General features: G+C 42.5%; 1 protein-coding gene across 1 annotated transcript in view; it reads left to right on the top strand.

The window, feature by feature from the left end:
* The window catches only part of EIF2B3 (eukaryotic translation initiation factor 2B subunit gamma), an 86,643-nt gene that overhangs the window by 49,050 nt on the left and 20,589 nt on the right, over nucleotides 1–17,004 (top strand). Inside the window, exons 7-10 of the mRNA XM_015870157.2 lie at nucleotides 10,938–11,068; nucleotides 11,660–11,853; nucleotides 15,969–16,046; nucleotides 16,759–16,907. Coding sequence (XP_015725643.1) covers nucleotides 10,938–11,068; nucleotides 11,660–11,853; nucleotides 15,969–16,046; nucleotides 16,759–16,907 — 552 coding nt within the window. The remainder of the gene's footprint in view (nucleotides 1–10,937; nucleotides 11,069–11,659; nucleotides 11,854–15,968; nucleotides 16,047–16,758; nucleotides 16,908–17,004) is intronic.

Raw genomic sequence — 17,004 nt, 5'->3', positions numbered from 1 at the left:
GAAGAACAGATCACGTGAGGTCATTTTGTTCTGTCTTTCCAAGCTGCTTCAGCTGTGATCCCAGAGCAAGCTGCTCCCCTCTGCCCTGTCCTGAAAGCCTCCACTGGAGGGGGAGAGGAAGGCTTGTTGTCTGTGCTCAATGTTTTGACATCTGTGGCTGTGAGAAGAGCTGAAGTGGAGTCACAGGATGGTTTGGGTTGGAAGGGACCTTAAAGCTCATCTAGTTCCAATCCACTAGTCATTTGCTGCCCACCAGACCAGGCTGCCTAGAATCCTATCCAACCTGGCCTTGAACACCTCCAGGGATGGGGCACCCACAGCTCTCAGGGCAGCCTGTGCCAGAACCTCACCACCATCTGAGTAAAGAATTTCCTCCTGCCACCTAAACTGAATCTGCCCTCTTTCAGCTTAAAACAGTTCCCCCTTGTCCTATCGCTATCAGACCGTGTAAAAGGTCGGTCTCTATCTGGTTTATAAGCTCCCTTTAAATACTGAATGGCTGCACTGAGTTCTCTCAGTGAGTTCTCTTCTCTGAACGGAACAAGCCCATCTACCTCAACTTTTATTCATAGGAGGGGTGCTCTGGTCCTCTGTGCACCTTTGTGGCCTCCTCTGGACCCCATCCAACAGCTCTGCATTGCTCCTGTGCTGGGGGCCCCAGGCCTGGACCTGGTGCTCCAGATGGGGCCTCGCAGGGGCAGAGCAGAAGGGGACAGTCCCCTCCTTCTCCCTGCTGCCACCCCTGATACAGCTCAGGGTACAACTGGCCTTCCAGGATGCAGGAGCACATTCTTGGCTCATGTCCTGCTTCCTGTGCATCGGGACCCCCAAGTTCTCCTCAGGGCTTCTCTCAAGGAGTTCTTCTGCCAGTCCATACTCACATCTAGGATTGCCTGGAGTGAGGCATTTGGTTCATGGGGACCCACTTCTCAAGCCTATTTGGGTCCCTTTGGATGACATCCCTTCTCCCTAATTAATAGGGGTGGTGTGAGGAAAGCAGAGGATCTCTGAATGCTGGAGGTGTGAGTGACTTGTGCTGAAGCTCCTGCTTCTATGGCTGCATGCTGTGCTGTACACAAAGGCTCCTGCAGGTTTATGTTAAGGTGCTGCCCAGACTAAACCAGTACATTTTTTCTTTTCCCTCTCGAAATGCCTTTTTATCATTCAGGCTGTCACCTGTGTTTCCTGGCAAGGGCTGCTGGCTGGGGGAGGTCTGGCAGAGCTGAACACCCAGCTTGGTGGTCTTTGTGTGGCTGCCTGAAAGATGGCTTAAAACAGAACCTGCTCTGTGAATACCTGCGAGTTAACATGTGTCAGCCGTGTGGCTGGAAGGTTTCTCCTTTGCTGAAAAGGGAGATTTTATAATGAATACTTTCCTTGTGATTAAAATGGGTAAATAAACAAATAGCTCCTACAGGAAGTGTACTGTATAATGACAGGGCAAATAGATTGTAGCTCTCCAAACAAGGAAAGGAAGAGGGGGGAAAAAAAACCAACACAAAAAGGAAAAAAAAGAAAACCCACAAAAAAACGAGGTCCTCCTTAGTGCATTTAATCTATTAGAATGTGAAATAGCAATTTATCTTTTCCATTTCCTTTCCTTGTCAAACACATCCAGCTGTTGGAGCTTTCTCTGTTCCTTACTAGAAATGCCAGGACTTGAATTTGTTGATGTTGTCGTTTTCTTGTGGAGTGTCGTTGCTTTTATCACCTTCCCTTGATACCCCCTGTGCTCCTGTAACCTCAGGGGGAAAAGTAACCTAATGATCTACAGTAGATTTAAACAAATTATGATTTTTCAGCAAATCATTTCTGTAATGAATATAACTTTTCTTCCTGTTAGTGAACTACCTGGGAGCAGACTTAGCTTTGGATGTGCTGAATTGGAGCTGGTTATCTTAATGAATAACTGTGAGTCTGTCCTTGAGACCACAATATGCCCTATTGGCCACATGCTGGAGCCTACTCAGTTACAGTTAGCACAGTATTCTGTTCGTGCAGGCAGCTCTTAATGCAAGTTTTTGTAAAGTAAATGCTAAAATCTGTTAATTTGTCCTCTAAGCATGACTTACAGCATCAGATAGTGACCCTTTGGGTTCCCTGTGAAAAGTGAATCTATGAAAGACTTGCAAAAGGCAATTCAAATGGTAACGTAAGTAAAAGCAAAATGTAGACTCTGAGGGGCTTCTTTCAGTCCTCTAATCCATCCTTGTGCTTTGAGCAGCTGACTTCTCTGCTGCTCAGGGCTTTTTACAGTTGTTTAGAAAATCTGAAGGATGGAGACTGGGCCTTGTCCCAGGACTGTACCACTCACTGGAAAATTTGTTTTCCTTACATCCCAACTGGAATTTCCAGTGTTGCAGCTCGTGTCTGTTGCCTCTTGCCATTTTACTGTGCAGTTCTGAGAAAAAGTCTGGTAGTCTTCTATGTTTAACTGACTTCTGGTAGTGGAAAACTCTGATCAGATTTCCCCACAGCCTTCTCTTCTCTGGGATGCACAAACCCTGCTCCCCCAGCTTCTCCTCGTGCATCATGTGCTCCTGGCCCTCTTGGTGGCCTCAGCTGGGCTTGCTCTGATCTGATAATAAACATTAAAAATTAACTATTTTTTTCCACTGTTCCACGCAGTTGCGGTTTCCTTGGGTACAGCCTTCAGTCAGACTGACTTTTGTCTTTATATGAGAGCAGGGATTTGAAACGGTGGTGAATGATAATTCTTTCATCTACTTCTGTGTCCTGTTTATTTGTTTGTTTATTTGTAAGTCATCACCACTTGGACAGTGTTATCCCAAACATTCTTTCATCAGAGCAGTACATTCTCTTCCACAAAGCAGTACTTGCACATAAGCTAATAGTTGGGGTGAACAGATTATCTTGTTTAGTTAGATGTTTTCCTGTGAGGATACAGTCCTTCCATGTGATGTCATGGCATATTTCACTTGTGGCGGAAGGCATAATTCTCTTATATTTTCTGTTCGCATGACCTGAATTCCTCCCCAAGATTTTACAGCTTTAAAGAATCTTCAAGGTAATGTTTTCACTTCTCGTGCTCTGGTTTGTTCCTAAATCTCTTCCATACCACCTGAAATGCTGAGCTCCTACTCCAGACTTGAATTTTTGGAGAAGAGAGCAGATAGTAATTGATTCCCTGCCATTCAGAGTTATTGTATCCTAGGTGTTAGTTCCACATCAAATTGCATTGCACCTCAGCTGAGTCAAATGAAATGTGGGCGATAATAAAGATGCCTATAGGACTGTTGCTGATTCCATTATTTCATTGAATCATCATCGTTGGAGACTTTAACTTCCTGCATATGGGAGGGAGAGTATGTGCTACGAGTGCTGATTGAGCCCACATGTCTGAACAGAGGTGTCCTCAGCAGGCGGTGAGTTATCTGTAGGTGAATTGTTTTATAGTTCCAGTTTGAATATGATGCTGGAGTATGTAGTAAGGTCTGATCAAAGCACATTGTCTTTAAATAAAATGGAGAAACCACAGAATGCCTCACTGACAATAAAGAGTAAGAAGTTAAATATTTATGTATGTATATGTGTGCATACATGTATATATATCTAAAACATTTTGAATAGAGATGGAATTCATTGGCTGAAAAGTTTTAAACTGAAGTTCTTCAAGCAAGGATAAAGTGAAAATTGACGCAGAAGCAAAATGCGTTTTAGTCTTTTCATGGGAGAGTAGAGCACGTTGCATATGCCCTAATAAAGAAAACAGAGTTGTCCTACAGGGAGGGGTGGAGCAAGCATTAGTCATCAATAATGAGGATGGGAATTAAGGTAGAATGTTTGTTCAGGGAGACAATGGGAAATGGGGATTGTACAGGTGATAGCAAGACTGAATGAAGCACCAGCACTTCCAGATGTGCTCCCAGACTGCTGGAAGGCTGGATGTGTTGTTAAGACTGGTCAAGAGCGCATCCATTTGAGTGCAATTTGAGTACAGCAAGCCTAGCATCTGCATGGATAAAAAGGGCAAAGTGATGTGAAAATCTTCAGTGCCTCTAATGCAGCCTCAGTGGAGCAAGGTGAAAGAGCTTACCCACGAGAAGCTGCAGCTGCATCTTCATTTTTGGATACTGAAGTGCTTTATACAGGCAAGTGATGCAGTGCTTAGATCTATCTGAACATATATACCTAAGGTTTGCGTAGTTTCAGTTTTATGGATACATGTCAACCTGACTAATGCATCGTATGCACGTGTTTGTTTAGGCATGTTATCAGAGTGCTTCTGTTTGATGAGCTTTTCAGGAAGGGAGCCTGATTTCAAAGGCATTTAGAGAAGAATTGGTAACTCAGACACAGATGGCTGCAAAGGCGGAGGTGGGAGAGAACGGGGAAAGATGAGTTCTGGCAAGGAAACACATTGGGTGCAGGTGCGCTTGTTTGAGAAGAATGGGATGCTGTCTGAGAATGAATGAGAGCCATTCCTCAGCAGCTCATGCAACCTTCCAGACACCCTGGGTGGCCTCCGACAGCCGCAATCTTTGGTCAGAGAGTTCTAAAACTGTCTAAGCTTGCTGGCATTCCCATGCAAAAGATGCATGAGTCTGGAGCTGTGCGGTGTTCCAGGCTGTTCTGGGAGTGGGCAGAGTTAAGGTTACGTGGATGACCCAAATGAAGTGTGTGCATGCTTTCAAAGGATTTAACTATGTAGTTGGGGAGTTTTACCTTCTGTGGTCAGTGTTTGAAAAAGCTGCCTTGTTTCCCAAAGGGCTTTTTGGCAGAAGTGGAAGTAGATCCCTTCTTCAAGTGCATCCAGACTTGGTGGAACTTGAGAACAGCTTTTACATATGTGGTTTGCATCCATACCATCCCCTCCTCACTTTGATCTCATCTCTGCATTGTGGTGTGTCTGACTGGCACTGAGGTGTTGCCATCTGCTTTCCCTCCATCATCCAGAATGCAAGGATTCCCATGGTGATTCTGTTGCTTTAGGAAGTCATTCATAATCTGTGTGGTTATACGGGCTCACTCTGCAGTGGCTGCTAACAATGCAGGAGTGGGTCAGATTTGAAGGTTTGGTTCAGAAAGTAGTATGGAAAGACAAATGAAACACAAACGCAGTCATGTGCAATTGCCTTCTAGTAGAACATTTCTCAAAGTTTCCTTGTGTTCACCATAGCTCCAAAAGTAATAAATGACAATGAGAAATATTAGTATGAAATTCGGGAAGGGTGTGAAAGAGACTTACTCCTTTTGTAGGAGAAATTTGGAGTGTAGAACAGGACAACACAGCAAGAAATAACATCTGTTTGATGCTACGAGTGGTGCTGGAGGTTTTTGAATCAGGCACGAGGAATCACTTGGTGGTTTATTGGCTTGCCTCGTTACCTTGGAGATTTCCTTTGTTTTAATTAACCTGGAGTATACCAAAAAAAGGCAAAAAGATTATTGGAAGATACAGGAGGAGAATTAGCTGCCTGTGAGGATGTGGCACACCCAATAAATTTATCTTTTGATACTTCTTCCTTTTGTATACAGTCCTTGTCAGCTTTCTCCGCATTCTTAGCATGTCTCAGAAATTCCAGCATTTTTAGTAGTGAATCAGTGAGAAGAAGGGGAAAAGGCCTGTAATTGCTTTTTCCATTGTGCTTGTTAAAACCACATTGTGGGAAATGGACCCAAACACTGTCTTTTAAGTGGTGTTGAGTCTGAGGCAGGTGCTATTAACTCAGGACTGCATTAACTCTTTTCAAATCTCTTTCCTGTTTCCTTGAGGAAACATGCCTGGTGTATATATGTGGCAAGGGATGTTTGCCTGCCTCTTGCATTGACATTTTAATTTGGTCCATGATACAAATATCATTTCCCTAATCCCCCTTGCCCTGACCCTGTTTTGTCTTTTCTTCAAAGTGAGTTGACTTTTTTTTTTCATAAGGAGGGGGGAGGAGATGGGAATGGTGGCTGCCTGCTGTAGTTTGGAGCATTAAATGCTGGGGGGAAAAAAAATCTCAGAGTAACTGTTGTTTCTTTCTTTGTATTCACATGGAAATTTTTAATCTCCATCAAAGGATCAGGAGAAAATAACGTTGAGATTCAACAAGAGAGCTCCCAGCTTACATGGAATTTTTAAATGTTATTTGGCTTTATCCTTTAAGCGATGAGAACCATGAACTATGTACCTACAGCGTTCAGAATTAACTTTTCTCTTTCTTCCAGCACACCCTCTTTCCCCCACCTCCCACCCCCCCTTTTCTCTCTCCTTTTTTCTTACATCTTTATTGCTCTGAGTAAACATGCAGCTTTTTGGGCCAAAACTGTAAGTGCCTTAGGATTTGTTTAGTTGTATTTATGTATACGTTTCTAACATTAATTACAAGCACCAGTCTGAATTACAACTTCATGTTCTCCTTTTGATGTGATCTGAAGAACCTTTGTGGAAAGCCATGGAGCTTCAATTAGAAGCCAATGCGCTGTATGCTTGTAGAATTACACAAGAGCTAACATTGGGCTATTAAAAAATAAGAGACTAAAGTAGGTATCAAAAGAGTTCATGTTCTGCTTGCTTGTGATTGTGGATCACAAACACTATCTGCACCTGTAGCAATAGCGGTTGTGCTAATGATGACAGCAAGTGAGACCCCCCAGGAACCAGCCCAGGGAGGGGAACAGAAGATTTTACAGGTGGGTGCTGACAGCAGTGGTAGTTTTCACGCTTCATCACAGGTTAATAAGAAAGGGAGGATATTAAAATGCTAATACTCATTAATACTCTTTTATGGGTTTAACGTGAAACATGGAAAATGAAAATGAATGACAGCTGGTAAATGGAACTGACAGTCCTGTTCAGGGCTGTAAGAAATAGCTGCAGGAAATAAAAGCTGTGTGTTCCCCATTTCTGCATTGAGTCATGCCAAACAGCATCTCCTAGTACCGAGATTTCTGCAAGATAACTTACATTTAGACTTAAGTAGACTGTTTAGTTGTTATAAAGTACGTGTTGAGAATTTTTCATTACCAGCATTGGCCAGAGGGTTGTTATTCTGTGTCATCTGAAGTACGTGTTCAGCAGTGTGTACACCTAGAGCAGAAATAACAGCTCGCTGAAACATAATTGTGATATCCTTTGGGTTTTGGCTTTTTTGCTTTTTTATATTTACATCTTTTGTGTTTGTTTGCTTGGTTCAATTGGCTCCATTGTTCCTCGTTTCTTACAGAAGATTCAGTAAACTTGCCTGCATCACAGAGGCAGCTGCATTTCAACAACTAGTTTGGTCTGGCTCTCTGTGGCCATAGTGGACCAAACAGGGTTCTAAAAGCATGGTGCTTCTTTCTCCCCTGGCGATAGTACTTAGCAAAGTTACAGTGGTTTGGCCAAGTACCTTGATGTTCTACATTTTAAATAAGTGACCTTGTATATCCTGGGTTTGTAATTCTTCATTCTGAGGAGAGTTACCAGGTCAGTGCAGGACAGCTGAGTGTAAATGGATGATGTGTACTCTGAGCTAACATTAGATATAGGCTTTTGCCAGGATTCCTTTGTTTTTAAGAAAGCATCTCTTGGATTTCCAGCTGTTTCTTATGTTTGAGTTCATCTGCCATGTTGTCTTCATTTCCCCTGTGTACGCACTGTCTCTTGATGCTGATTTCCCACTTTGTTGTGACCTATTTCTTGAACAGAGGATTCCATCCTGTAATTATCCCTTTTAATATGCTTAAAATGTTATTGTCATTGTCCCCTTCCAAAACTGCTGCTCATCTCCCATAGTTCTCAATGAACTGAAGCCCCCCAGGTGCTGCAAGGTTAGTACCCTTCCTTTACAAGAAACAGACTATTGGCACTGTCAGTCTTCGGCATCTGAAAACTGAAAACCTGCTACTTTCTGCTGAGGTGAAAACAGGCAGATGTCACTTCAAAAATAAAATGCTGGGGAATGAAGGGCCGCAAAAAAAGGCCTGTCGCTTTGGCTCAGTTTATGAAAGCATGTTTGTTTTGGCAGATGTTTCCCAAAAGCAGGTTCATTTTTATCGTCTCCACCGTCTGGATTTGCCTCTGAGGTGTCAGACCATGCTTACTCACATTTGGCTTATTATTGGGTTCATGCCAAAGTTTTGCATGCCCTCCTCTGCTTCTACCCACCCCTTCACTTTCCTTCTCCTGGATATGGTCAGATTTCTCTTTACGTTGATCTCAGCAGGTATTTCATTCCTACCTCTTGGTGCGACAGAAAAAAACAAGCTTAGAAACGTCTGTGATGCCAAATTTGCAATTTGGAGAGAATAAATAAGATCGCTTTCTTCGGAATGTGCAGTCTTGCACTTACTTCTCAACATATGCATCTGTAGTTCAGGATTTTCTTATGAGAGATTTTAACACGCAGGATCAGAAACCTTCTTGGTTTGTTTTCTCCTTAACCCAGATTACAGGCAAGTTCTGGTTCTTCCAAAGTCTTGATTTTTTTTTTTCTTTTCTTTTATGAAGGTTCTTCAGTGCTGTTCCTCCTTTGATTTGAATTCCTTTTCTAGTCCCAGCCAGATGTTTCCTTTGCCCAGTTGTTGACAGATAATATTCTCACGCTATCACTTCATATTTCCACGATTGCAAGATCTGTCACAAAAAAATCCTGGATTTTTGTCACTAAGAGCCTTTCTGTAAATGTTTTAATTCTTTCCAAAGGCAAATTCCTTTAACATTGCAAATATATTCTGCTTAAAAAGCAAGCAAAGGCAAACGTTCCCATTTTTCCTTTTCCAGTAAGAAGGGTGTGTTCCTGAGCCACATCTTAGGGGTGACCCAAAGATTTTTCTCTACCTTTGCTGCAGGAATGTGGCTGACACTTCAGAGAATTGCAGGAACACTTCAGGTATTTAGCCAGGAAAGAGTAAAACATCTAAAAACAGTCCAAACTTTGTCCTTCCCCCTTTCCACTGCTTTCATTTCCTACCATGTTGTGTTGTCCTCCGCATCAGACTGTTCGAGACTGCCAAATACTTGGATATTTTATAGGTAATATATCTTATAAATGCCATGGCCAGCCTCTGAGGGAAACACGGGATTGTCAGTTTTGGATGGAGTATAAAACCTGAGCAGGAAATCATTGCTGTATGGCACAGCTGCAGACAAACATTTCAGGCTAGTAAACTGCCCATCTGCACAGCCACACGTGTGTTGGGACAGCCGTGGTGTGCGGCTGCTCGTGGTTAGTGCTGGGAGATGTTGTGATTAACAAATGGGGTGTTCTGCTTCGTTACTCCCTGAAATGCTGCTATCTGAAGATGACTGTAAGATTTGGAAGGAGGAAGGGAGATTGTAGACTAGGGAAGAATTTCAGATCCAGGGTGGCTCAGATGATCCTGTTGCCAGCTGGAGGATGTCACACAGCCTACAGCGAAGGACTGAACTCTACTGTTTGTAGAGAAGAAGGAAAACATTGTGTTTCTTCTTAGGCCTGAACCAGCGATCACATCTGGATCTTCCCCTCGAAGTTACAGACAGCAAATATTGTCTTGGTCTTTAGTTCTGTTTCGCTGTCATTCACCTGAGCAGGGACCTGAGCGGGGAGTGAGCTGTGTTCCTCAAAGAGTGAACTGTTTAAAATTCCTTTTTGCTGGAGGTTTTCCAACTAAAATCTCTTCAGGAAGCTCATTCTAGCACTTCCCTCTATTAAATTAACCTGTTATTTGTGCCTATTTTGGCTGTTTCTATTGTGAACAGCTCCTTTTTTTTGCACGTTATCTTTTGATGAGTTATGTAGCCAAGCTCTGTTTAGTTCTCCCAGTCCCTCCTCTGAAGTTTAGCACTTCCTGTTATGTGTGCCAAGTTTGAGTTTATTTTCCGCGTGATTTTCCCAAGCACTACTTTCCATAATCCACAATTCAGTAACAAATGTGGATTGTTAAAATAATGGGACAACAACAATAAAACTCTCTTAAGACTGCAGCTCACGCACTGCAACTGTAAAAACTATTCAGTTGTTGTTGTTGTTGGTTTTTTCCCCAAATACTTTATAGAGAAATTAAATTTCCTTCTAACAGTCAAAATTAAGTCACAAAAGTTATAACCCTGTTGTACTGTAGACTTTCTAGACTGATATTTGTCTATTGGGGGAGGTTTTTCTTGATTTATTGCGGTACATAAATCAATGCAAGAAGGAAGGTAATAGAGTGATCGGGCGCCTTGTTTCAAGCATAGATGGCTTGGGTTGAAGTTCGTCCTTCATCACAAACCTCTCATGATTCCCCTGACCTTGGTATTGGGGTGTACACAGGTTTGTACACGAGGAAAATAAGCCAGCTGAGGTACTGGGAATCTTTCTATTGGTTACGATGAATTTTGGACCAGGGTGCCTTAAGAGTGTGAAACTCTTGAGACTTACACTTACTACAATGAGTTGATTTTGGTTAAAGGCTGAGTCTTTAAAATGTTTTTGGCATTTTGTGTGAGCTGGAGGACATCATTAATGTCTACGCCATAAATATCTTCATTTAAGAATCAGATATTTCAGATATCTTTGAGCATTTCCACATTTTGATCATAAACAAAATGAGCTTCTGTGGGTTTTTCCCTATAGGCACTTTATTCTCTCTTTTCCTGTAAACAGATGCCATTTTTAAGCCACATAAAATGGATTGCAGTTGTGGCCATTACGATATTGGCACTGTTCTGCATTCCAGCTGCACACAAGCATGAATTGCAGAGTGATGCCTTATTAAATTATAGGCATCTCTGTTAAGATATAGGGGAATTAGTTCTGAAGATGAAGCTTTTTCCTTATTTGCAGTCTTCCTTTACAGTTTAATGCATTAAAGAAGCATGTGACTAATGAACATTGCCTTAGTGCCACACATGATGAACTACCAGGCGTTTTTACGTGTCCTCGTGAAAAATATGCTAAGTATCTGTTATTGTTATGCATAAAAAAATGAAGGCACACGAGTTGTGGTGTTCGTGGACTTCATAAGTGCATCTCCTTCCCCAGGACAATCACATCTCTCCGGAGTGAGCTGATCCCACATCTGGTTAGGAAACAGTTCTCTTCTCCTACATCGGCGCAGCAAGGACTAGACAACAAAGAAGAGGGTCGAAAGAAAAAAGAACAAGCATCTCTAGGTCAGTATGAGTATCAGAAATTTGGTGACTGTTTAAATCCCCCATGCTGCAAATGAATGATTGTACAGAAATATTAATTATTTTTCTTTCTTATACTTTCTGATGGCAAAGGCTCTGGTAATGTTCCTTTTCAAACAGTATTGTGCGTTTAATCATTGTTTTTAGTGTAAATCAAGCACCAATCAGCTAGATGCTCTGTATTTATCTTTCCAAAATACAGTACATGTAAATGCACTTTTGAAGATGTAATTTTAGGAGGAAGTTCCATTGTGTAGAGCAACAGACGAAGCCATAACCAGGAACTTGATGATATCTCAGATCTTGGAGTTTATTTTTAGCATTTCCACGGTCTCCTTGTGTGACCTTGGGCAAAAGATTGCATCTGTCCCGGTCCCTTGATTCCCACCTGCAGAATAAAAATAACACTTACTCACTACATGTGATAAAATCTGTTAATGATTACTCAGTATCAAACCATTCAGGTGATGTGGGGCAAAGATCTCCCTTCACCAACTGTATTTTAATAGGACTTCTCTTCAGAAAGCATTTCATTAAATCCCGTCTAACTTCATGCATGTGTGTGTTCTCCAGACATTTATAGTTTCATAAAGGAAGATAATAGCTTGCTGAAACCTGCTGCAGATAACTCTTGTTGGAATGATCACAGAGGAGATATGAATGAAACTCTCCATGAAGGAAAAGTACGCTGCTACGTCCATATCATGAAAGAGGGACTGTGCTGCCGAGTGAATACACTTGCGTTGTATATTGAAGCTAATCGACAGGTGAGAACAGTACGCTGTCATGGGAATACGGCAGTTTATGGGATGTTTTAGTCTCCAGGAGTGGCTCCCTGTGGTACTGCTGAGCAGTGTGTGGGAATTGAATTGGTGCCTTGTTATCTAGGCGCATCACCTTCCTGACTGCTGCGCAGGGATGTGAGACAAGGAAGCAGTTCTGTCACTAATTTCTTCCACAGCTTTGATTTAGCCAAGAAAACTACCCCAAATATTCTGCTGAGTTTGGGGTGTGACAAAAAATGCTGCCAAAGAGCGAAGAAGTGTGGAAAATAAGGCTGGAAGTAGCTTCAGTAGTTCATGTAGTCAGCATCCTTTGTGTCCTGAAGGCAAGATCAGTTCTGGCTGGACTCTTCCTAGCAGATGTTTATCTAAGTGATAATGACAAAGATTTGTAGTGTTTTGCAGGAAGTCTGAAAACTACCCATACATTCATATTGCCTAATGCTTTCCGTTATGAAAGAATTATGTTGTGAACAGGTTTCACTACAGTTGCACTGCAGGTAAATGTAGAGGTGAAATGTTGATCTGTTGCAGTTTTCAGTTCCTGTCACATTACTGAGAATTCACAACACAGAAGATCAAAGAGAGGCAGAGAAAAGTCCTAGTTAATGGGATAGCGATTGGGTCACTTCCAAAGGGCCTTTGCTCTCAAATTGAGTTGGTTTCTTTTTTTTTTTTTTACCAGAAGTAAGGAATGAATGTTTGCAAATTTAAATTGCAGCGTGGCAGAATGAATTCACACACTGGAGCTCTTTATCCTTGGTTCCTGTAGATGAGCATAGTAATAAAGTGATTTGGGTTTGTTTGTTTGTTTGCTATTTGCTCTTAAGGATGTGAGAAAGAGGAGGGGGACGCAACACTGCTGTCAGAAAGGGAAAAATTTCCTCAGGAGCATCAGTGTGCCCAAAGGGTTAAAGGGAGAATATCGCTTGCTAGGGGAAGTGTGCGTGTACATTTGGCAGCAGCCACTTCAGTAAAAAGTTATTGAGTTGAGCCAGTCAGACTCCATGTGGGTTTTTTTTTTGTTGTTCTTTTTTTTTTCCTTAACCTAAATATTCTACATTTTGGTCAGTTCAGGGAATGTGTTTGCTCCTGGGTGGTACATAGAATTAGTGTTTTGAAATCACACTGAGGCCTTCAACATTGGATAAGATTTGCTTTGAATTTATAACTTCTCCAGAATGGTAACATTTCTAAGGAAACTATGTGGAAGTAAAGCATAAAACAGAGCTTAATGAGAGGTTGTGAGAAAGGAGGAAAGGAGTTCTTTTTTTCAGCGCTGCTGTATTTGGTTTCTCTTGTTAATTCTGATAAAATATAAACATTTCTTTCCATGTTCTTTTTTTTTCTTTCTTGCTTGTTTTATTGGTCTTTAACGAAGACTTTTGGTGTCTCATTGGCTCTTGGTACTCACAAACCAGATTTTGATTCACTGGCTGCAAAACCTGGACCTGTAGCTCTGCTGTCCAAGAGGACAGGCTCCCAGAGCAGTAGCAGTCCAGTCCAGTAGCTGTGGGAAGGAATGGCATCCTAACCCATTGCCCTTCTGGTGAGGAAACACTTTACTCACATCATTTCACTTCCAGCTGGGTTTCTGGATGCCTGCAGCCTGTGTGTGGGCAGGTGGGTTCAGGAGGGAGTTATCTTCAATAGCAGGAAATAGTTTCTTTGTAAGATGAATTAAATCCAAACACATCTTAAACCTTCCCTTGACCCAGGCACTCCCTCTGACTCCTGCCCCCTATCTAACCTTCCTTTTCAGAGTTAAATGCTTGAGCTGGTAGCTTTCTTGGTTCACCCCTCAGGCTGCACTACCACTGGCTGATTCTAATAAGAGTTTTGCTTTGGCCAGCAAAATCCTTTATTTGTTTCACCACACCACCTTTCTGCTGAGAAGGGCAGGAGCCTTTCCTTGTTTCTTTCTCTTCCCACAGAGTAACACTAGACAGTAGGAATCAATCCAGCCTACACTGTAGGTGTGACTTGGTGTGAACTCCTCTCTCAAGCTCTATCTGTTGTGGCAGTCCTGCTGTGTGTCAGGTGAGGTCAGTGTCCCTTCACCACGCCAGTGTGTTATCCTACTGGGCTGGCCTAGATTGCAGTGTTTTGATAAACTGGTGGTTCTCTGTAACATCCGCATCTTGGACCAAAGGATTTAACCTGTTTTGTCTAAAAAGAAATAAAGAAAAATAAATCCAGTGGGAAGAACCATCTCCAAGATGTGAAGAGCTACAGGGGTAGAATCTTCAAGTTGGATATTAAAAACAATTTCTTCTCAGAAAGAGTGGTGATGCATTGGAACAGGCTGCCCAGGGAGGTGGTGGAGTCACCATCCCTGGGGGTGTGTGGCACTGAGGGATGTGGTCAGTGGGCACAGTGGGGTGGATTGGGGTTGGACTGGATGGTCTTAGTGGTCTTTTCCAACTTTATTGATACTATGATAATGTCTACTGGGAACAGCAGGCAACTTGAAAAGGTAGCTCAGAGGTGTGAGCTCATCTGAGCTCATCGCACTCATCCAAATGAAGTATCAACTGTGAAAATTCTTATCATATGAAAACAGCACTATTTACCCATCCTTGCATGCTGGAAGGGAAATGGGTTGGTCATGTTATGAATATCTGAGCAATTTCCTGCAAGTATCGTCTCATTTTAAGATCTTAAGATATTTTTTTCTGATCTGATCCCAACTTCTTCAGATGTATGGGATCTGCTTCTGGAGGTTCACTCCATAGCTATCAGCTCTTATTGTCCCAGCTTTCCATGGAAGTCACTTTACACAGTCATACTATATGGTAGTTCCTTCAGAGCAAGTGTGGAAATTACTGTCAAATCTCTGCCAAATTATACAGCAGTAGAGATCTCCGAAATAGAGCTTTCTGAAGAGTTTTGTCTAAATACGTGCCTAGGTGAGAAAAGAAAGATTTAATGAGTGGCCTCTCCTCTCCTTTCCTCTCCCTTTGGGTAATCCCAGTTGTACTGCCGCCACACAGCCCTCCTGTATGGACAGCACTCTCATCCTGGCTGTCCAGACAGCATGTGCAGAGCTCTACAGCAGCTCCAGCATGCCCTCCTTCTCACTCAGGCACACGATCTGCCATGACACAGACCTTTTGGCACTCACAAGTCAACTTGTCACCTTCCATATCTTCTGTGTTTCTTTGCCTGCTGTCTCTGTCATACTGAGGTGCGCTCTACACTGCATCACTGCTCTGTGACTCCACGCAGCACTGTCAGTGCTGTGCTGTGAGCCTTCTGCCTCGCCTTGTATCGTCACCCATGCTGTCATCACCTCCTCTGCGGTGTGTGACCTTGGCCCCGGCCTGACGCCAGGAGATGCAGAATGCCTCAGGCTGTTCCTTCACCCAGAAAAGAGGGAATGATAAACTGATATCCCATCCTCTGACAGCAGTGGCTCCCCGCTTTTTTCAGGAGCCAGCTCAGAATTTCTCTCTGTGGGCTTGTTCTTGGCTACTTCATGGACCCCTCTCTATTACTATTGCTGCTTTGTCTGCTTATCTAACACCTGTCTTCTCTCTGTCAAGAGCCTTTTCTTCTGCAGCTTTCTACCATCTGGAATAGCTACTCGATCAACTTCAGTTTATTCTAAACCATCTGAAAGACTTTCGTTGCCTGTTTCTCAGCACACTACCTTAGTGAGTGGGCTGAACATAGTTGTCATTTTACACCAGTTTATATTTGATACTACTTCCTTCTCTCTCTTGCATTACGGAATGATACAGAACATTTTGAGTTGCATTTAAAATGGCAGGTCAAGGACGAACCTTTAAAGTAGTATATGGGATGTCACTGTGTCCTGTTGGAACCAGTCTGCTCGCTGATGGTGATCCATTGCTTCTCCACTAGTGGGAAGCTGAGTAGAGAGGGAGACATGTAGAACATATGGAAATATACCTTGCTCCTTTACAAAATGGGAAGGTGATTAACCAGTTGCAGATTTAAAATGTAAGAACCTACATTCTTCTATAAGTTAATAAATTTATGACAGAGGCACGATGGAAATCATAGCCACTCATGTTTATGTAATATACAGATATAGCTCTGTCCTATTAACTTGTGATGTCGATTCCTCCATCCAGGTTCCCAAACTATTGCTTAATCTGGGACTGGAAGAACCACTGGTCCATGCGACTGCACAGATCACTGACAGAGGCATGGTAGGTGTTCCCTTTCCCCATCTCTGCTCTTCTAATGCAGTCTGTATGCCCTTTGCTCAAGAACTGCTTCCTAAAATTCTGTCCCACTGCTGGGTGTAAAACTGAGTTCTGTAGTATAGAATTACAAGGTGAGTGATACAGCCAAGAGTCTGCTTGCAGTTTTGCCCGTGTGTTCTTGCCTTTCAGTCTCTATTTTTAAACATATTTGGTAAAAAATTCTAACTTATCCCCAAGACAAACACTGCAGTCTCTTGTTCCCTATTGGCAATTTGTGATATTTGAGCAGTTTTCCTCCCAAAGGGCACCAGATTTAGGAGGGGTCAGTATTTTATATCTGCTTTCTAGCTAAAGCATTTTGGTTGGGTATCAGCTCCAAGCCTTCTCCTTGCAGATCTCATGAGACAAACCATAATGAAACCAGTGAGTTCCAGCAGGACTTCACACAGTAATTACCTTACAGTATGAGGGCTGCAGAGCTAGGACAACTAATGGAATTATATTGAGCTGGTAGACCTTGGGAAGACTGTCCCACCTGTTTGTGTATGGTTTGGGCCCCACATTTTAAGATCTTTCCTCTGCCAAGAGTGCCCAAAGGTAGAGCAGAGTGTGCTTTGCGGATGAATGCTTGAGACATGCTGTTTGGAGCATATGTATGGAAAATGCATATCAGAGTTCCACGTCCTATTTCAGTTTCCATTCTTTTCCTCCTTAGGTTGGATCAGACAGCATCATTGGGTCATCCACACAAATTGGGGAGAAGACATCCATTAAACACTCCATCATTGGCAGCGCATGTACCATAAAAGACAAAGTTAAGATAACAAACTGCATCATCATGAATTCTGTTACAATTGAGGAAGGGTATGTAACCTCTTCATATTTTAGTCCTCTACATTTGCTGTTCCCTTTTCCAGATAAATTCTTAGTCTGTGATTTTTGTCTTGTAACTGATCCTCAG

Source organism: Coturnix japonica, chromosome 8 (genome assembly GCF_001577835.2).
Source record: "Coturnix japonica isolate 7356 chromosome 8, Coturnix japonica 2.1, whole genome shotgun sequence".
NCBI lineage: Eukaryota > Metazoa > Chordata > Aves > Galliformes > Phasianidae > Coturnix > Coturnix japonica.
This window is presented reverse-complemented; position numbering and strand designations above follow the sequence as displayed.